Raw genomic sequence first — 23,023 nt, forward strand, 5'->3', positions numbered from 1 at the left:
TATGCAAAGCTAAATACTATGTCGAATATGGGTTTCAGCTAGTATCATACATAATCACTAAAGTAGCCGACTGGTTCCAACCAATCTTACCTAATCTTAAGTTTGCCGCCATAACAACAGTGTTTTGTTGTGTTCCGGCAGTTGGAGGTAAGATAGCCATGTTCCTATATGGTTGAAGATTCTGGGCGAACCTCGATCCCACCTTCGGCATGATTATCGCTTTTCATCAGGTAAGAGAGGTAGAAAATTAATTATAGTAAAGGTTAATTACTACCACTATTCCCACCGCTGCAACTCCTGTGTAGCCAGGAACTACAGCTTGACCGCCAATAACCCAACCAGTGAAGATCAAGTTTGTCCAGACGGAAAGTTAAACTGTCATTGGACCTGCAACTAAATTAATCAGAACATAGGAGTTCGAAGTTAAGGTTCGACTTCCCTGCAGTCACAAATAACTACGTCAATCAAAGTTATTAAAAGTTATCACAAAAAAGATTAACCTCAGACCGCAAATTCGACACTCAATTAAAAACAACTTTACACTTCCAACATTGTGTTGTTAATTGAGGAAAACTCCACCACCTACCTGGCAACCCAGTCATTCGACCCGGGTTTTCCGATACGCCCGCGTCTGTATTGATAAAAACAATTTTATAAACACAACAAAATTAGTTTTAGATTGACCGAGATGTGCATATCGTAGTTAGTTTTTAGTTTAATATTTTAGTGACCTTGAGTGAATGTTTAGTTTTAAAATTAGTGACAATGTTGAGTGCGATTATTATTACGTTTTTTGGTGAGTTTTTTGTTTTAATGCGGAAATAATGGCGGGTAGACTAACTGGTATTTTTTAATTAATATTATTTAGTTAAGAATTAAGTAAGTAAACATACAAGAAATATATTAATTTGCTCTTAAATTAAGCGCCTAAGCTACGTTTATACCCGGCTGTGTTAAGAATACAACAGGAATAAAAAATATTTATTTTTCTCTCGCATGACATCGATAAAACAGTTTTATTTATAAAGTGTAGCTACAATATTTATTTTTTTATTATGCTGCTTGTGTGAATGATACTGGAGCTTGTTATAAAATTGTTTTTATAAATTCTCAATACCTACTTACTCGTATCTAAGTAGACTCCACTTAATTGAACTTTTGTTTATCTTCGATTACATCTGCACTAACTATGTATATTAATACGAAAACAGTTTGTTACTTTACATCTAAACAGCTGTACCAATTTTGATAAAATTAAATAACTTATTCTCAATTTGTACACTTTTAAGAGCTTAAGCTCTTAATTGTTTTTGTTGTTATTAGGATGTTAACACTTTACCTGACCTTGTCAGAAGGCGCAGTTTTAGCCAACTTTAAAAAAAGGAGGATCTCAATTAATTTTTGTTTTTTGTGTTTATTGCCTCAGAACTCCGTCATCTATTTCGCGATTTGAAAAATTCAAACCGACTTTTTGGAATCGTTTTATTTATTTTTTTGTGCTAGAATTCTGGTTATGCATAATGGATTCCAGCCAGCACTAGGCTACGGTGTTGTAGGTGCTCTAAATAGAATACGTCGTAAAAACTAATTAAATTCCACTTAGAGCACCAACCCAAAATATCGAAAGGTGCTCTAAGTGGAATAGGCCAGGTGCTATTTGTGCAGGTGCTATTTGGGCGGGTGCTCATAGTGGAATACGTCGCATCAATGAGTTATAAATACACATGCCGCATGCCACAAGACGCGGGAAAAAGCAATACTAATATCTACTATACTTCTATAGTAATATTATAAATGCGAAAGTAACTCTGTCTGTCTGTCCAGACAACCGATAAACATAAACCACAGAACCGATTTTGATTAATTTATCATAGAGATAGTTTGAGTCCCGGGAAAGGAAATAGCATAGTTTTTGTCCTGGTTTTTGAAACAGGGACGCGCGTGATATAGTTTTTCTGTGACAGACAAATGGCAATGCCAGATTTTGTATGGAAGGTGGCGTCTTTTTTTTTTCGCGCGGCCATCGACCAAACTGTGTTTTTTGATTTCAAAATAGTGTTTTAAACCAAACTTACTACGGCATGTATACCTCTAAACTCAGTCTGAACTGAGTTACAAGCATTAGAAGTTTAATTATTTTCATACTAGATTTGCTTTTTGCGCGCAAGTTTTGTAAGAAATTGCAACAAAATATTGCGCTATTTTTTTATTGCGCTGATTCTGCTGCATACTGATGTCTGGAGCCTTTAATGGATGGTATTATTTGTTTACACATACAATGTCATTATTTTGTTGCAATTTCTTACAAAACTTGCCTTAACTTGCGCCCAAACAGCAAATCTAGTATGAAAATCATCAAACTTCTGATGCTCATAACTCAGTTCAGACTGAGTTTAGAGGTATACATGTCATAGTAAGTTTGATTTATTACACTATTTTGTAATCAAAAAACAAAGTTTGGTCGATGGCCGCGCGAAAAAAAAAAGACGCCAATTTCCGGCATTGTCTTTTACACGCGGGCGAAGCTGCGGGGCGGAAAGCTAGTTCAATAAAAAGTGTTAACGCAAATTAAATTATGAAGTCATCAATTTATTGACTTTTTGTCATTAAACAAACGCGTATCTTCAGATAAACTCAAGTTCAAGGCAACTTATAACTTTTATATTAAAAGAAACAAAACCGCGATAATATTATTAAAGGTCTAGAGCTAAAACTCAGTCAGCGCCAGAAGTATGAGAGCGGCACGGGAGAGGTGTTTTTACAAGCTTTTTATTACTTTCACATGTCTGGTGTCTGTCGTCAAATCTTGCAACTTAAAATTGACCCACTTCCCGGTTTCCTATTGAGCTGAAATTTTGCATACATGTGTAAGTCCGATGACAATGCAATATTATGGTACCATTGAGCTGGTCTGATGATGGAGTCGGGAGGTGGCCATAGGAACTCCTAAACAAAACGGCGGAAACTCATCGAGTTTGGGTTCGTTGGATTTGTCTTTTCGAGCACTTTAGTGTTAGATGACGTCCAGGGTCCTGAGATTAAGATATAACTAAAAAGTGTAAAATAAAATTATAATAAAAATAAACTTTTTTAAAAACAAGCTTTTATTCTGAATTTCGAAAGCTTGTAGCGCAAACAGAGAAAAAGAGGAATAAATTCCATGCGCGATACAAACTTTCGAAATTCAGAATAAAAGCTTGTTTTTAAAAAAGTTTATTTTTATTATAATTTTATTTTCTTCTTCTTCTTTTATTTTGGCCACGCCTTGGTTTTGAGAACCATAATATTACCCATTAAGACTGGGCTCAGATCACCGATTTTTAGTTGGCCGATAGTGGTGCCCGATTTTAAGCCTAGGCGCAGACCAACGATTTTTCGTCGGCCGATAGTTTAGGCGGGCAGTTGATCAGTATGGGCATGTATGGGAGTGCGCACGTTACACCGATTTGATTTGGGCGATTCTTCATACAATTTAAAATCGGGCACAACTATCGGCCAACTAAAAATCGGTGGTCTGCGCCTAGTCTTATTTGTATGAAGAATCGGCCAAATCAACTCCCCGACTAAACTATCGGCCGACGAAAAATCGATGGTCTGCGCCTAAGATAACATTTATGATGTGACCGGGCATACAAATCTGAAATCTCACTGACGTTTGACCGTCCCTAATCCCCGTATTCACAAACATTACTATGAGGTCTCACAGTGCGCGTGGAAGCACAGGGTGACACACGAACCAATCACAGAGCTCTATTCAACGCTGTGCGTTCGATTTTCTGCTTCACTTAAGCAAGCATCGTTTGTGAATACGGGCGTAAATCGCCCTCAAGTGCCGCTCCCTTACCTCAGGCTGAGTGACACTGAGTTAATCGCTAGACTATAATAATATGTGACCTTCAAAGATTAGATTGAATTAAATGTATTTTTCGATGTTCGTTTTTGCGTGAAAACAATAGAAAATTAATTTAACCGCACGGATTTTAGATCGCAAAAAACTCTTGGGTTGCTGGGTAGCCATTTTTTATTCGTCATGCATGCAGGTTAGACGTCTATACAGAATTTGAAACTGCCTTGCCTGTTAACAGGTACCCACCATAATACCTATCAACATTCACCATACTGACACGACCTGATAAAGGTAGCAGGAAGGCGCTGGATGCAGGCCGCTACCAACCGTGCGATGTGGAAGTCATTGGGGGAGGCCTATGTTCAGCAGTGGACGTCCTAGGTGGCTGAAATGATGATGGTGATGATGATGACTCACCATACTACAACTAGGCGTTGGAAAGTGCCTACTTATGGGACTATTTTACTCACTACCTACTGCTATCTTTCCCAAACACTATCCGGGCCTTTTCAATGCAAGATGGAATAGGCACTTTTACAGGGCAGATAATTATGTAGACTAGACTAGACTGCATCTCACTTGACATCAGGTGCGATTGCGGTCAAATACCTGCCTTGTTCTGCACAAAAAAAAAACCTAGTTAGATTTTTTGTCACGTAAAGTATTAAAGTAAATCAAAAAAGTTTTAAACAAATCACCTAACTTGAAAACTTCATGCAAAAAGCAATTTTAAAATCCGCTTCGAGTTGTTCACACAACTAACTGTAAAATTAACTGATTTGCCCACTTTCTGTAATGGCTCAGTTAAAGCCAAACCTTTGTTAACCAGTTAACTGTGACGCATTCATGACAAATAATGGTGTAGAATCGTACATAACATCCTACTTACTACTTATGGAAATATTTAGTAGTGGAAAGTTTGTTTTGTCACCTGTCATCCGCTTTGCACTGGAGGGAAGTCGAACCTTAACTTCGAACTCCTCCTATGTTCTTCTGATTAATTTCTTTGCAAGTCCAATGACAGCTTAACTTTCCCCCGGACAAACTTGACATTCACTGGTTGGGTAATTGGCGGTCAAGCTGTAGATCCTGGCTACACAGGAGTTGCAGCGGTGGAAACGAGAGGTGGGAATAGTCCTGTGTCTTGGAACCCATAACGAAAGGAATAAGAGAAACACCGGGTCTCAACGCGTTATTTTTACATGACTTACATAGGTACTCATGGCTTGACGTTGTTTTAGTTGAAATGGAACGCGATAAAATCCCATAACGAATATTTAATTTTATCACAAGAATTTAGGAGGAGTTCAAAATTTAGTACTCTTTTAGTCAAATTAATTTTTCGGCAGACCTGTATATTGACGTCATATTGTAATTACAAGCTAGTCAAATATCAAAACCGCAGACCGGTCTTCACAGTTAGTTTTTATCGTTAACTAAATAATTCGTAAATGACCAAAATCTTAACGATTTTGATCCTTATTTTGAGCTCAATAGGGACTTAAAATTTTGAATAACACCTATAATGGTTTAGCCGATTATCTTGTGTTGTAATCGAGAAAGATGAGAAGTTATATGGATGGATTTAAAAATAATTAATTGACCACAAAGCAAAGATATTGTTGAAGGTATAAAACCTTACCGACCTACCTAAATCGTCTTTCCAAAACACTAAATCCGGCCTTATCAAGGCGAGAGTGAATAAGCACTTACAGGGCAGAATGTACCTACCATAGAGATATAGAGAGATGCCAATTAACTAATGCGCTGAGTTCGAAACTCAGTGTTGCATTAGAAATTCACACACACAAAGTAATCAAAATGTGTGCTCATTATCCACTGCGGTGTCAGTACCTACTCAACTTTCGATTAAGTAATCTTTAGTAGTACCACAGGTAGTACTAAGCAATGTAAACTGTTTACATTATGACGTCGCTGCTGTCATCATTTCTGTTACGAGCAATGTGTTCTGTTTTTGGGCATAATTATTTCTGCGACACCGGCCCCGCCCCTTTGCCACATCTCCCTTTAGTTTCTGTGATCTGTGGTGGTACCTACCATCCTAGACAACATCTCACATAAAAGCAGGAGCGATTGCAGTCAAATATCCCTATCTATAGATATTTAAGAATCGATTCACTACACATCTAGGGTTGCCAGGCGTCCGGCTTTAGCCGGACATATTTGGCTTTTTACGGTCTTGTCCGGCCTGTCCGGCTGACAACATCTCACTTAACAGCAGATGCGATTGCGGTCAAATCCTATTAACCCCTCCATCAAGCTAAAATAGGTCATATCCTTATGCTTTTGTAAGAATGGATTCACTACACATCACACTATAGGACAAAATATGCGAACATCAGGCCTCCCCAACCCGTCTGGCCAGCGTGGGGAGTGTAGGCCAAATCCTCCATTTGCATCTGGTAAATTAGAGGGTGGGTGCTCCTGCAGTGGAGACTAAATGACCTGATGATGATTATTAATCCCAATTAATACGTATTACCCAAGAATCCAGAACAAAAAAACGGTTTTATAAACACTTGTATTGAGCAAAGATCGAACCCTTGATCTTGCTAAAGCATACTAACTTTCTTGAGGTCACATTGCTCGACTATTCAACAACAATAGATAACGGTGTGACAAATAATTCTCATTATCTTCTCCAAGAATTGCGATGATATTTCAAGGAATTCGGGTAAAGCCCGCCTGCAACTCACATTGTTAGTTTTAACCACAGTCATACGTGAGGATTGTTGAATTAACCGGTAACTCTCTATTGGGGATTCACAATGTTTACCTGTCCGTTTTTACCGGCTCTGTGGTTTGGTACCTGTCTCAGATCGAAAAGATTGGGGTCATTGGCGTACCCATGGAAATCTCGCAGAAAATGGAATTTGCCTAAAGCGCTTCAGTCACTTTGAAGGAACCAAGTCAAACAATCTGACCTAAAATCTAGCCTAGGGGGAAGGGTGTTTTGTCACCTGTCATCCGCTTTGCCCTGGAAGGAAGCCGAACCTTAACTTCGAATTCCTCCTAGTATGTTCTTCTGATTAATTTCGTTGCGGTCCAATGACAGTTAACTTACCCCCGGGACAAACTTGACCCTCACTGGCTGGGTTTTATTGGCGGTCAAGCTGTAGATCCTGGCTACACAGGAGTTGCAGCGGTGGGTAAGAGAGGTGGGGATAGTCCCGTGTTGATTGATACTACATACTTTGTATACATTTATAATATGTTGCTTTAATTGCTCTATCAATAAGTAACGATGCCATACATCAAGATTCAATTCAGTTTTCCTTATATTCGTATCATTAAGTTACGCATTGCTATCAGAATGCCCTTGACTGTATTCCCCCAGAGTAAGTCACAATTACACGTCAATTGTTGTGTTATTTAATTGTTGTGTCAATGGCTCCTCATCTTTTATCATGAATTGCATCAGAAAGCACATAACTTATTTACTTGATCAAAAACGTACTCGTGAAATGTATTCCGAAACACTATTTCAATTCTCAAAGTAAAATTGGATTATTTATCTATCCAGCCATATCGTTCACCACCAATATTATTGCGTTTAATCGCGATTGGGAGAGGGGACGCGCATTCCACGGACCGGAAAACTTAGCGCGAACGGGCTGTATACAAAAAAATCATCAAAATTAGTAAAGTAAAGTAAAGTTCAGCGGGATGAAAACGCGAACAAACTCAAAGATGAATTAATTTTTAGTAGGTGTTTGATGTGTTTTTCTTTTTCTTTGCAGCGACTACCGTCACCTCTGCTGTAGTGACTGAATCGACTAACTCATGCAGGTGAGCTTACACAGCACAGAGAAAACTACAACCGAGTTCACTGCGCACCTCGCTGGAATTCGACTCCCCTCGCACTCACCCGCACACCTCCCCGCGTTCGCCCTGTCTGTGCCAGAGCGTCGACGTGACGTCACGACTGCCGGGTGCGCAGTTACCCGACCGGGTTGTTTGTTACACAGTTGTATATCCTCCTCTATTTGCCTCTGATAAGTAATTTATTTATTCACAAATTGCGATACAGTATACGACTGAGTAACTAAACAAAACATACAGTAAGTTTTCATTATCATTATAGCTCAAAGAACAAAAATACCTGTTTGTATTATTATTATAAAGAGCTGTAGTTTTCTGGGTAAAGAAAAATAAAATAAAATAAAATTATGACATGCACTCGAAAGATAGTGAACACGATACGGAGATTCAACAATTTAATTGAGTAGGTCGTGCTCCTGTCATCATCATTTCAGCCATAGGACGCCCGCTGCTGAACATAGGCCTCCCCCAATGATTTGTTGACCGGTTGGTAGCGGCCTGCGTCCAGCGCCTTCTTGCAACCTATGAGGTTGTCTGTCCACCTTATGAGTGGACATCATACGCTGCGTTTTCTAGTACGCGGCCTCCACCCCAGAACCTTGCTGCCCCATCGGCCGTCAGTTCTGCGTACCTGTCCTGCCCATTGCCACTTGAGCTTGCTAATCCGCCGGCTATGTCAGCGACTTGAGTTTTCGTGCCCCTGCAGTGGAAACAAAACGGTCTGACGATAATGATGATGATGATGATGATGATGATGATGACGACGATGATGATTGTTTCCTTCCAGCGCCTCCGAGTTCAAATGTGGCGACGGCAGCTGCATCGGCCTGATGTCGGTCTGCGATGGCCGACGAGACTGCATGGACAGCAGCGATGAGGAACGCTGCGGCGGTGTAGGATCGTGAGTTTTTGTTACTTATTATAATTTGAAGCATGTGATATTGGATGAATGGATATTTGTTTTCACTTTCACGCAAAACTATGACTTGACTTAATGTCCTATGTCCCCTAGACGGGGCAGAGGGCGTCCACAACAGTCCTCCATCGCGTTCGGTCTTGAGCTTCGCGTTTAATCTCGCTCCAAGTTTTGCCGATTTTCTTCGCCTCGTCAGCTACAGTGCGCCGCCAAGTTTGCTTTCGCTGGGCCGAGTTTGTGTTTTCCTTGGGGGTCCCAATGCAGAGCCTGCGTAGAGGTGTGATCGGGATCCCTTCGGAGAGTGTGGCTAATCCAGTTCCACTTGCGGCGTTTTTATTAATGTACTGAATGTAAGTGCGTAGTTCAGTAATGTTTTGTCTTTCGTTCCAGTAATTCCATGCTGTCAGACGGAGTATTGCACCGGTGGAAGAGGCAAGCCACGTCGCGCTGTAGGTAAGCTAAAGAAGATACTTGTATTATTTAAAACAAGATGGTCCAAAAAAACCCAGAATCGATTGGGACTACTTTATGGGTATCAGTAGTTTCATTATAATGCAAATTTTTTACCCCACCGAAAGAAAGCTTGATGTCGAAATCAGAGGGTTCTTACAATATTACCTACTCGACGCAAAGACTCATGGCAGGCGAGGCCATAAGTTAATAAATTGTTGAAACAGAGATGCACATTGCACACTCGCCAATATTTTATTAATTACTAGCTGACCCGGCGAACTTCGTACCGCCTTAGCGTAGAGATTTTCTTTATATTTTTTCCGTAAAAACCTTGTGCAGAGTATTAGAAAACTACAAAAATAATCAGCCAAATCGGTCAAGCCGTTTTCATGTTATGTCGTGACAACGGAAAACGGGTTTCATTTTTATATAGATTACTTAATAATAAACAATGCTATGCCTGCCTCTGTGTGACGTCACCCATAACCAGTGTGAGTGCGAGAGAAAACCTATACATGCACTGTCTTATTATTAGGGGAACCTGTTGAACCTTGGACAGAGTTGTACCTAAAACAATTGTATATATTTTTTAAATTATGCGGTTTTATGAACAGTTGTCTAGGGTATTAGATACGTTATTTGTCAACATTATCGTGAAGTTAGCTAAGATTCGCCGACGCCGTGCAAGTACAAGAAAAAATGGTAATTCATTATTTTACACTGACACAGTGAGTTCTTGGAGGTTTACTTCATGTCAATTTATTAAAAATGTTGCATGTTTGACAAAACAGTTATAGTTAGAATACTTATAATCTTAGTGTATCTAGCTACTGGACGATATGAGTTTCAGATCCTAATCTCAAATGGAAGTGGGTTTATAAAGCTTATTAAGTGAAGTAGTCGCAATGTTGTACCTTGACCACCCAACTAGCGATGTACCTTGGTCACTGCTTTCATTACGTTTTAATGAGAATTTTGTTGCAATAAAAAAAATATTATATCGTTATGGGTGAATTTCAACAAGTGCATATTTTTGCCTAATTTTGGTGAAAATTGTTATTTGTGTATTTTTATTCTTTAATTATAGATCAAATTTATTGGAAACTTATACTGTTTCTAAAATGATTAAGACATTAAATTTTGTCCAGTAGTTTTTTAGATTTTCCTTACACCAAAATTAAGAGAACACCAAAATTTATATTAAAGCACCAAAATTAGAAANTTGATCTTCGGCTAAAAAAATACATATTGTAAGAAATTAAGGATGTGGACACTGCACCAAAATTAGAAACGCTTAGTTCAATTATTTTTTGTCGAATTTGTAAAAGAAAATACTAATTAATAATGTTGTCCTCAAAATGGAACCTCTGTATATTTTCGTGTAAAAAAAAATCAAATTTCTATGTCATAAAAAACATATGATTTTCAGCTACGCCGCTCAAAAAATGTGTTTGGGAAATTGACCCTTATAGATACAATGCCGCGAAGACCTCAAAATAGCAATTGAAAGTCTGTTTTTGATATATTTTTTTGTAATTTCTAATGTTTTTTAAATTTATGTTTATTGTATCTTCATATGACTTTTTTAAGATTATTTTTTGTTGATAAAGCGGTTTTAATGGATATTTTGCTAGAATTTATGTTAAATGATAAGAAAGAAAAAAAAATTGATTGCAAGTTAAAGCCACTTCATCGCGTGTTTTGTCCTACACGACAAAACATGTCAAATTTCAACAAAATTTACTACAAAAAATGTTGAATGTTGTCATATTTTTGTTGATTGTGTAAGGCTAAACACAGGCTGGAGAGCCAGCTTAAAATTACGTGATTTGTTGCCAAAATATTGTGAAAAATAATTAGTACAAAAAAGGTGTGTGAGGATCCTTTTAAAAAAATACTTTTACTTAGATTTTGTTGCTAATAACTGTAATAATTCAACAATAAATATACATCAAATAATAATTCAACAGAAAATAAACAAATTGAAGCTAATATAAGCATTTATTTGAATTTGAATAGGTACAACGTACATGGTCCAAGGTACACCTGGTTTGTTGTACCTAGGACAGTTTTCCCTTTTTTTTTCTAGCAGCTAGTATGCCCAAATTTTTAAAATTATACACAATTTTATGAATGAATTATGTAGTTAATTAAATGTTCTTTACATATAAGCGCACTAGACAAGTTTAACTAGCACCATTATTTTTCAAAAAATCAAAATTCGAAAAACTGGCCTAAGTACAACAGGTTCCCCTACACAATCTTTGCGCCGAGTATAGTACCACGGATAATCTCGTGTCCCGCAAAAACCAATCAATTAGAATTTGCAATTCGAATTTAAAACTAATGTGTTGTAACTTGTACACAGGACAATCCAGTTTCGCGGGATCCTACAGTATTGAACCCTCACTAAGTAGACAGTTATACATAAACTAAACCTTGGATATTCTGTATATTCCAGCAAGTCCCAATGGCAATGCCGCGACGGCACCTGCATCGGCTTCGATGGAAAATGTGACGGCGTCAAAGACTGCCCTGATGGCAGCGATGAGACACACGCTTTGTGCAGGAAGAGCCAGTAAGTTAAGGGCATAAAGTTGTATTTTGCATAACAATAACAGACCATGTTCAGCTCATAGTGGGTTCCAAGATTCTTCTACTCCACCTTCACTGGTTAGGTTTCAGAGGTCAAGCTGCAGATCCTGGCTATAGAGTTGCAGTGGTGGGAAAGAGTGGGATTCGTCCCACACCATGTTCACCTGTGTGTCTATACTGCTAAGTATAAGATATACCTACTATAGGTATAAGACAAGCTATAAACCCTATTATAGCTTGGCCTGATTATGTATCTAATACACTAAAAAGATTTCTTCACAAAACCAACTGCCTATCTAAATAATAATAATATTAACGTCACTCATCATCATCGTCATTATTTCAGCCCTTGAATGTCCACTGCTGAACATAGGCCTCCCAGAATAATTTCCATAATGACCGGTTGGTAGCGGCCAGCATCCAGCGCCTTCCTGCTTCCTTCTGCTGACGTCACTCCTTCAACTATAATTTATGTGTAACTTTTCGCAGCTGCCAATCCAACTGGTTTCGCTGTACTTACGGCGCGTGTGTCGATGGTACAGCACCGTGCAATGGGATCCAGGAGTGTGCTGATAATTCTGATGAACTGCTGCCCAGGTGCCGCAACGAGACTAGCGAAGTCAGGTGAGCTGAAAGATTCCTTCTAGAACTACTTCGTTTCGTCCAAAAGGCTTCTGCTGCTGGACAAAGGCCTCGCCCAAGAATTTCCACAATGAATGGTCCTGCGCTGCCCGCATCCAGGTTCTTCTCGCGACGTTCACCTTCTAGAATTAATTCGTTTCAACCAAAAGACGTTCGTCCGTGACCTTGACCAGATCGTCAGTCCACTGAGTGTGAGGTCTGCATCCACTAGGTACGTCGACCGGTCCATTGATTGCCACTTGAGAACTTAAGTGCCTCAACGATCTTCGGTTCTACAAGCTATCTGAACTAATATTTTTGAAAAAATCGCATTGCCTTAGGTACCATTGAAACCATGACCTTCACTGCTCTGACTACGCCGGGGGACAACAAATACACTTGAACGTTTTCACGGGTACTCAATGTCTCCGTAGCTTAGGAATTCAGAGCACTCATCTGGCTAACAAAAAGTTGTCGCTTCAATTCCCAACTGTGACAATTTGAAGAACATGAAGACCAAACAATCACAGCCCTGCATCTACCAAAAAATCCTTATAAATTCTTCTTCTTGTCATTTCGACAACAAACCAAAACCCAAAACACCGCTTCAAGAGTGGCATTGTCAGTACCATTCATAAAATCTTACTGTGTGCAGTTGTTTAATCACAATTTTATCTCTTATTCCAGGGGTAAATTCAAATGCCTGGACGGCACCACCATATCCGCCTCCCTCCATTGCGATGGCGTCGCAGACTGCCCTGATGGCTCGGACGAAACCGTCAGGTCCTGTGCCGGGAACGTCTGTCCAGCGTACCTGTTCCAGTGTGCCTATGGAGCTTGTGTTGACATGGGCTCAGACTGCAACGGGGTTAGTAGACTGTTCAACTATTTAGTTACTTCACTACTTATATTTTTAACCCTAAAGTGGATCTCTTGGCCTGCATCTTCTGGGTAAACTCACACATTGATCGCATCTGCATCCTCCGGATCAGATACTTATCAATAGCACTCATAAAAATTATCTGAGGGCGAGTGATGATCAGGCCAAAGATTCTTCACTAGAATCCTTCACCACAGAAAAACTAGCTATTATAGATTTTCCTACTCCTCGCTCCTGCAGTAGAAATTAAATCACATGATGATGATGATGATACGTTTCAGATACAAGAATGTGCGGATAACTCAGACGAATCTGATGAGCTGTGTAACCGCACTACCACAGTCACTGTAGCACCTCCGGTGACCAAGAAGTAAGTAATATCTCTGTATTAAGTTTTAATATTAGGTTACTGTTATTAAAGAGTGTACCTACGACAAAAAGATAGCTAGAGTCCTGCAAGAAAAAGCAAGGAATTGCAAAGGCTGATGTTAATGATGAAATTTCAAAAATGGCCTAATAGTATAGCTAACTCCCTTAGGTACTAATAAAAGTTAGACGCTCGTTGAACAGTTGTTGTAAGTGAGTTTAACGTTTGCTTAACTTTTTACTAGTAAATGGATAAGTGCGGAAAAGGCCCTACTAAACCTAACACGGCTGTTACTCAAAATTTTACTTTCGGAACCTCATAACTTTTTAGACAATAAAGAGTAACTATGTAATATTTCAGGCCAGTAACAGGAGGTGCCTGTGTACTGCCACCGTACCCGGCCCACGGTACTTACGTAGTAAACGGAGTTCCCAACGCTGCCCCGGGACAAGCGTTTGACACCATTGGCCTGAACATCACATGTTACCCGGGATACGGTCTCGTCAGCAAGAAAAGAGACAGAATATGCCTGTACGGCCTCTGGTCGGATGAAGTTACGGATTGCGTGCGTAAGTATCGTTTGAAAATGCCAATTGATAGTTATTTTGGGTGTACCCCAAGGTACTGTGTTTGGTACTATTTTTTTTTATTTTTTTGACTCAGAAATAAGTTAGTTTTAATAAAAGTTCCAAATGGCTATAATAACCGCCTATTTTACACAGTTTTTAAATAACTCGTCAGAGAACAAACACTAAAGGCAATAGACCCGCCGCTAAAGGTACTTTCTTCGTACAATAAAGTAAAAATAAACAATCATCTCCCCAGGCTTCTGCCGCCTCAACAAAGACCCGAGTGTGGACTACCGATGCCGCCTCACAGGCGCCGCTGAAGGCTACAGGGAGTGCGAAGACTACGAACCAGATGGCACCATCGTCCGCCCCGAATGCCGAAGCCCCAACTACTATTATTCTGGTGTCCTGTCCGACATGCATTGCATTGACGGCAGCTGGGACTACGTCGCTCGCTGCCTCCCAGGTTTGACCAAAAATGGGACTAATATCACTATTCTTATTAAGGATAAAGTCGAAATTCACGTCAGCAAGTTTCAGTACGCTACAGCCAATAATACTCCTGTTACACCGGCTGAAAATGTAGATTACGATTTAGATGAAGGCGATTGGAGGATAGGGCCATCAAATAATGTAGCTAAGACGCCTACAGTCAATTTTAATATCAATAATAGCAGTGTGGTAGTTAATTCTGATGATAGAATTGTTTTTAGGGACTAATAAGGGACTGTCTAGCTAGATGGTAGATGAAAAAAGCCATATGAAAGAGACTTTTACACGCGCCAAACTCATGGATAATGTCAACGTGAAATTGTGAAATCCGTCAGTTTATAATAGGTATAACGCATGAGATAGGTTAGGTGATTTGTAAGTAATCTAAAGACGTCAGATTGTAATCTGACGGAATTCACAATTTTACGGTGACAGAATACAATCCAATAAGCCAAAAACGATCGAATACAATAGAGTTTCTGTAATGGATTATTCATATTTATTACAATGTCCTCGTAGAACAACGATAGAACTATAGAATAACGTGGAGGCCACGTACCGGAAAACGCAGCGTGTGACGTCCACCCACAAGGTGGACCGACGACCTGATCAAGGTAGTAGGAAAGCGCTGGATGCAGGCCGCTACCAACCGTGCGATGTGATAGTTATTGGGGGAGGTCTATGTTCAGCAGTGGACGTCCTATGGCTGAAATAATGATGATGATGATGATTACAATATCGGAATTTTATTGGATTGTAAAAAATAGGAATATTGTGTTGAATATGCCATGGATTGTCTATGAATTGGTCACGTAAATAGTCGATAATGGGCGCAATTATTGTGAATAAGATATTTTTATGTAGTTAGCTAGTTTTGAATCAATGGATCAGCTGAAAATTTTTATGTACTGCTAGCCAGTCATTGGACCAGTGGAAATCTTCAATGTATACCAGTTTGTTACATATTTTACCTTGCCACACCTTTACCGGTTATGTATCAGTGATATTTATTATATTATAGGTTACGACTGTAGCTAGTTTACCTTACCTCTACCAGTTTATGTATTCAGTGATATTATTATAGTATAGTAGCACGACTGTTGCTAGGTATACCTACTATAGTACAGCAGTAGAAACCAAATACTTTGTTAACAGGTGAATTCTATACTTTTCCTAGGTAAAAAAGCAAGATTTTGAATTAGTCCGTCGGTTAACTTATCAAAAAATAAGTACTCAATAACGTATTTTTCACTTTTTCACACTAATGAAAATTTTAAGAGATACGTGCGCCAAAGTTCAAAAGAAAAAGCTCGTGACGTCAAGGCGTGCCTAGAAGTTTGTGACATCACGCGGAATTTCAACGTATCATAACTTCGCAATTTACTTGTTGTTTGAGAAATAAAAATATACGTGTCCAATATTTTTTGATAATGTACTTAATTGACGGACTAAAAAGTTATTTTTTTAGGAAACTAGCCAATGAGGGCTATCGTTTTTATACTTAACAGTTGGCACCCCTGGCGATTGACAGGACCTTACTCTACAGTGGCGCCATCTTGATGAGTGCAAATGCGATAGTCCTCCTACCACTTTCGCGCTCATCAGTTGGTGCCACTGTCTTCGCTACTAGCAAGTGACTGGACCTTACTCTACAGTGGCGCTAACTGATGAGCGCTAAAACGATAGCCCTCATTCTCTACCTAATGTTTATTTTTATCTCCTCCATAGTTCCTATGCATCTTTAAGGTAAACCATTGTGATGTTAACAGGATGGATGTTTTTTTAATAAAATTGTTTGTTCTGAAATCTCTTTTTTATTTTTTCCTTACCCGCCATCCTATTAACATTACTTTGACCTTGATAAGTATTACTTAGAGAGGGAGGATTGAAGAAGAAGGAAAAAGAACAATTTAGACTAGTTAAAATATTAGAGGGTGAGAGCCAAAGAAGAAGTAAAAAGAACAATAGAAGAAAGAAACTTGTGAAAATAAAGACAAAATTGTCCAAAACAATAAACTATCGTTTTATAATAATCAAATGCAATAATCCCTTCTTCTACATCTTCTTTCCATCTCTCTCTCTCATACGTAAACATAATTATAAAAGAAAGTCGTGTTAGTTACTCCACTTATAACTCAAGAACGGCTGAACCGATTTAGCTGAAAATTGTCAGGGAGGTATTTTAGAGCCAGGAGAAGGACATAGGATACTTTTTGTCCCGTTCGAAATAAAAAAAAAGTCTGCTTATTTATTGCCATTAAGGCGGAACAAAGTTCGCCGGGTCAGCTAGTTTATAATAAAGCCCGGTCTGTGAGCACGTAGAATTTTGTCCAATGACCCCAAGCTCCCATCCTTATCGCTCGCGCGTAATTATGTTGCTGTCGCGCTCGCTCACTCACTGCGGGCGCACGTCGCACAGTCGCGACAGCAATATAATGACGCGTGAGCGATAAGGATGGGTAGCTTGGGGTTATTGGACGAAATTCTACGTGCTCGGCGACCAGACTAACGCCCGTATTCACAAACATTACTATGAGATCTCACAGTGCGCGTGGACGCACAGGGTGACACACGAACCAATCCCAGAGCTGTATTCAACGCTGTGCGTTTGATTTGCGGCTTCACTTAAGCAAGTATCGTTGTGAATACGGGGGTAATACCTATTTATTAAATAATAGAAAAAAAACACTGAAAGCCAACATGCTTCATAGTGAAAGCTTGAGCTCAAAGTTTCTTCTAGGACAGGAGTATCTATTAAACCAATTAACTAAACGCTCAATCTTGTAAGCCAATCAAAATTTGCCAATCCAAAAATTACAATCCATCAAAGAAATTCATCGTGTTGGATTGGCTATGCGATATTAGGTTACTAATCTGATCGACAGTGAGAATATTCATCTGCAGATATTTTACACTTTCACGCAAACTCTGCTGAACGGATTTTCATAAAATTTATGAAACCTACAAGACAGAATACTAACCTAGTACAGTAATTATTCATACATCAAAACAACATGCTCTATTTTAATCAATTTTATTGGCAAAATAAACGGTGTCGAGTAACGATAATAGTCGATCTTTCTGTGACTAACTGAATTTCACGCGGTGAAATCGCGGGCAAAAGCTAAATACACCACAATAATGTACATTTTAATCAATTTTCTGCTTTACCCCAATGTTGTCAGGAATGAAAAATGCCATACTTATTCCTAAGATTGCCTTTTACTCTTGGAGTTGTGGACAATAAAGTAAGATAGGTACAACGGGAAAGTAAAAAAAACCTACAATAGAACCCTTATTAATTTATCCTCAAGTCCATCCATCCATTCTCTTTCAGAGTGTGGACTGGTAACTCCTAAGGGTGTGGAGCTGGTGATCGGAGGCAGGCCAGCCGAGCGAGGGGAGTTGCCGTGGCACGCCGGCATCTACAGAAAGACTTCGACCCCGTACATGCAGATCTGTGGGGGATCTCTAGTCAGCGCGAAGGTCGTTATATCAGGTAAGACAAGAAGGCAAAGACCGAAGCAATGACATTATGTCATTCCAAAAAATGACAGGTTCTCAAAATGAAAACCATTGGGCCTAGGATGCGCGCGATGTGACACAATGTTGCGAGGCATTTGGTTCATTTCGGCTTAAACTTTGATTTATAAAGTCGATAAAATATAACGATATGGAATATCCTGGCGCGTATCCTATCCCGGTATGATCTACACTTCTACAGGAAGACTTCAACCCCTTAAATGCAGATCTGTGGGGGATCTCTAGTCAGCGCCAAGGTCGTTATATCAGGTTAAGATAATTAATCCACAAAGACAGGTGACCTCTTATAAGGGCATGTCCAGCAGCAACGAGATTCGAACCAGCGTTCCTCGGATCTCAAGTCAGCCCTTCCGAACAGCAACGCTGGGCTATTGTCACTTTTGCTCAAAGAAATTTAAAATTACATAAGTATAGTCTACTGCACAGTGTTTTTTTTGACCCGAAAAAGTGACATTCTGTTTTTATCACTAATATCCAAAGTTTAACTTATTATTAATGTTAGACTAAAACACCCAGGTGACAAATAGCTATAGATTATTCAAAAAAAAATATTTTAGAAAATTTATTTTGTACTGGGTCAAACTACAATTTTATTATTATTTAAAGAAACGTACACACTAAGCTTCTCTTTGCATTGCAGGTAGGTAGGTTGGTGTATGGCGAATATTATTGCATCTTTAATTATTTAAAAGTAGTTAGGAACGATAGTATGATTATTTTTTAAATTTAAGAAATTATTATTTTTCTCTTTTTCTACGCCGAAGTAGAATCTCTGCTTAGGTCAGATAAATTTCTTAAAATAAGCTCTATCACCTAAAATTTTTCTATATTCTAACTCGGCCGCAATTTCGAGAAAAAGGTCACGAGAAACTTAAATAAATGCATTATTTGTTTCATAACTTACATTTAAATTATCATAAATAATTATTTAAAAACCAAGCATCAAAATGTTATCCATAATATCCTTGAATCGGTAGTGTCACGAAATAGGGGACACACGAAAAATAATATGTACGCTATTTCGTGAGTCAATTAATCGCAATTTTAAAGGAATTCTACGTTTTCATATAACTTTTTTCTAAGCCAAATCAATTGTCAAGGAACACATGAAACCACTATTACAAGTTTTATTTAAATGGACGTTCCTTCGCCTTTTTATAAGCTTAAGAAGTTGGAACGCTAACCTTACGGTGAGAGCAACCTTTGCAAGCCGCACGGCTGTTTATGGCTCTCTGAGAGTTTGAAGCTTCGTATTACTCTCATTTTTGGCGCCACAATGCTGGTACTTGGTTTGTTAGATAGCTTAAATAATAGAGTTTTTGCAGTAATGAAGAATTTTTATAAATAATATTCCATTTGCTTATTATTTGAGCTAGAAAAAAAACTTACGAACTTACGTACTATCACGAACTAGTAGCCGTTTACCTTAATTACGCGCGAGCGATAAGGATAGGTAGCTTTTGGTCATGGGACAAAATTCTACGTGCTCGCAGACCGGGCTTTAGTATGACTGGTACATGCTACTGGTCTAATCTTCGGTCAACAATACCAACTAGATATCGGGTCAGAGCAAAAAATACGTCTCGGGAAATACCATCCCAATGGTCTGGTGCCCCCAGTATTTTGGCTGCCGATTCGAAGCCCAAATACTGGGGGCAGCAGACTCAGTTCAGTTAGAAAGTAGTACCAGAGTAAATACAAATGAGTAGGTCATCTTCATAGAAACGCACCGAGCGCGGTTTGTATGTGAGCGCGCCAAAATACGTATGTGAGCGCGCCAATATACGTACGTATGCGGCGCGCACGCACACACACGCCCGTGCGTTTCTATGAAGATGACCTACTCATTTGTATTTACTCTGGTAGTACTCACTCATAAGCTATGACACCATGCCAGGGGGCGGGCCGCCCTGAAAAACGATTCTAGATACGCCAATGATGTTTGTTAATTTTCAGCCGCCCATTGTTTCTGGAACGACACCTCGAAGGCGCAGCCGGCGTCCAACTACGCTGTGGCCATGGGGAAGCTGTACAGACCCTGGAATAGTCCGGGGGATTTGGAAGTGCAGAAATCTGACGTAAGAACATTAAACATTAACTCTAGGCAGACCTCCGACTAGGTGGAATGACGATCTGGTGAAGGTCGCGGGAAGTACTTCGATGTAGGCAGCGCAGGTTCGGTCGCATCCTTTGCAAATCCTTGGGGGATGCCTTTGTCCAGCTGTGGACGTCATTTGACGAACGAACGACACACTAAAAAAATTTTCCGACAGTCACATTCCAGTTTCCACCAAAGCAGAGAGGATGCGATAGAAGATAATTATGTCTGGATGAACCAATCAGATTTCGTTATTTCCACAACTTTTCCCCAACTGGGCCTTACAATCCAAGCAAATAGGTTAAGTTATTAAATTAAAAGTAACTCTGTCCCTTTTCACGCTTTACGCTTTTCACCTACCACTGAAGCGATTTAGATGGAATTTAATAAAAAGATAGTTACTTAGTTTGAGATCCTGAGAAAAATCCTGAGGTTCTTTGATAGAGCAAAATTAAAATGGGAAAACACGCGGGCTGAAATCGCGGAAAAAAGCTAAAAATAATGATGGTTAGAGGTTTAGGTTCTTTATCCAGAGGGCCAGGTCATTAATAATTTCATCACCCACAGGTAGCGACCCTGAAAATGCCAGAGCGGTTCCTGGGAGGCACCACCAACTTCCAGGACGATATAGCCATCCTCCAGCTGGTCACCACCATAGTCTACATGCCTCATATCAGGCCGGTGTGCGTGGATTTCAACGTGGTGTTCGAGAATCGGCAGCTACATGAGGGCAGTTTGGGAAAGGTATGACAAACTCCTTACATTATTCTTACAGCATTTACTACCTTGCTTACTGGACTATTCCCTTCCCACCTCTCGTTCCCACCGCTGCAACTCCTGTGTATAGTCTGGTCTGTGAGCACGTAGAATTTTGTCCAATGACCCCAAGCTCGCGCGTAATTATGTTGCTGTCGCGCTCGCACACTCACTGCGGGCGCCCGTCGCACTGTCGCGACAGCAATATAGTTACGTGCGAGCGATAAGGATGGGTAGCTTGGGGTCATTGGACAAAATTCTACGTGCTCACAGACCGGGCTTTAGCCAGGATCTACAGCTTAACCGCCGATAAAAAACTAACCAGTGAAGGTCAACTTTGTCCCTTCCCTTGTTCATCCCTTACTTAGTTATTTGCTTCTTCATTACTTACATCATCATCAGTTCACTAAGTCTCTGTACCTGGTTCTGTTTACAGGTAGCCGGGTGGGGCCTCACCGGAGAGAACGGCGAAGCCTCCCAAGTGCTGAAGGTGGTGGAGCTACCATACATCTCCATCCAGGAGTGCCAGTCGGACTCCCCTTTGGACTTCAGGGAGTACATCACGGGGGATAAGATCTGTGCTGGTTATAGAAACGGTAAGTTATTCAGCAGTTTTTATTTACCCTGTTTTCTTGTGTTCCTTCAGAAGAACGCTATGATGTACTCCAGCAACAATCTTTCACATAGAACGCTATGCAAAGGCTCAGCATTCACCAGAGCCGTCTATAACCTACTAGGGGCCCTGAGCACATTAAGGATCAAGGGAGGCCCTTCTCATCTGGGAAAAGATATTTTATGAGAACAGACGGGGGGGCGCCTCGATCGTGGGGCCCGGTACGTGCCCAGAGTGCCTAGCCACTTGACTGTCCGCGGGTATTTTGATTGATTGACATAGCCTGCTGTTGGTAAACTGATAGTGGAAAGGACACATAGCTCGTCGAACTAAATTAGCCCAAGGCACAAAAGTTATGAGTACTTAGTGACCACGGACCGGGAGATCTAGTGTGGGCGCCTTACTCTATGTTGACCGATGATCGCAGATAGCACTTAGATGCGGACAGCGCAGAACCAGTCATTGTAAAAATCCTTTTGTCCAGCAGTGGACGTCATTTGGCTGAAACGAATGAATGGACGATTTGATCAAAATATCCTAAATTTGTTTTTCAGGAACGGCGCTATGCAAAGGCGACAGCGGCGGTGGATTAGCCTTCCCGGAACCTGACAAGGGGACCATCCGGTACTACCTCCGGGGGATCGTCTCCACCGCCCCTAACAACGACAACCTTTGCAACGCGTACTGGCTGACTACCTTCACTCAGATCTCGCGGCACGAGCGGTTTATAAAGGAATACCTTTAACGCTCGACGTATTTTTGGCTAATAGTTGTAGTTTAACAGTTGGGGAGGGTCTGTTCAAAAACAAAGAATTAGATAAAAAAATTGTTTATGTAGTATCCACCCCAGCAACGCACCTGTAACGCTACTGGGACTGCGGGTGACCGAATCTATAGTTTACAGCAGAATTTTAAAACTACCTAATACTTTACATTTAAAAGATGAATTTTTTATTAAACTTGAGCACAGGGCATAATGTGCACTGGCAGGTTTAAGAATTTCCATCCAATGGGATCTGAGATTCATAAACAGATTCGAAAAAAACTGAAATCCCTTTTGAACAGACGTTCCTCAGTTGGCACCACTGGCGAGTGACAAGACTTTATAGATGACCCACGCTGAACTGTCCCACCAAACTCAATGACAGGGGGGCGCTACCTACGTTCAACTATATGGTTTCCAATATGGCAAAAATCGGAACCAGCGATCAGGTATTGACGGTGGCGCCCCACTGTCAATGTCATGCATAGGACAGTTCAGTACTTTGGAACTATACGTGACTTTACTCTACAGTCGCGCCATCTACGTCCTGTGAGTGCAAATGTGACAGTCCTCTTACCACATTTGCGCTCACCATTTAGAGTAGGCGCACACCGTTGATTTTTCGTCGGGCAGTTGATCAGTATGGGCATGTAATATGGGAGTGTGC

The 23,023-nt window shown here is 40.1% G+C and overlaps 1 protein-coding gene across 1 annotated transcript; it reads left to right on the top strand.

Moving 5' to 3' along the window:
- Nucleotides 1–589: 589 nt before the first annotated feature.
- On the top strand, nt 590–22,693 carry LOC114357183 (modular serine protease-like). Its single transcript, XM_028310689.1, has 15 exons — nt 590–796; nt 7,609–7,657; nt 8,478–8,591; nt 8,997–9,059; nt 11,521–11,637; nt 12,144–12,278; nt 12,963–13,143; nt 13,437–13,525; nt 13,883–14,091; nt 14,348–14,557; nt 17,921–18,082; nt 20,083–20,204; nt 20,792–20,968; nt 21,417–21,576; nt 22,148–22,693. Exons 1-15 carry the CDS (start codon nt 766–768, stop codon nt 22,336–22,338), a joined length of 2,010 nt encoding a protein of 669 aa, XP_028166490.1. The 5' UTR covers nt 590–765; the 3' UTR covers nt 22,339–22,693.
- The last annotated feature ends 330 nt before the right edge of the window (nt 22,694–23,023 follow it).

This window comes from Ostrinia furnacalis, unplaced genomic scaffold, assembly GCF_004193835.3.
Source record: "Ostrinia furnacalis isolate ACB-3 unplaced genomic scaffold, ASM419383v2 OfSCF3063, whole genome shotgun sequence".
NCBI lineage: Eukaryota > Metazoa > Arthropoda > Insecta > Lepidoptera > Crambidae > Ostrinia > Ostrinia furnacalis.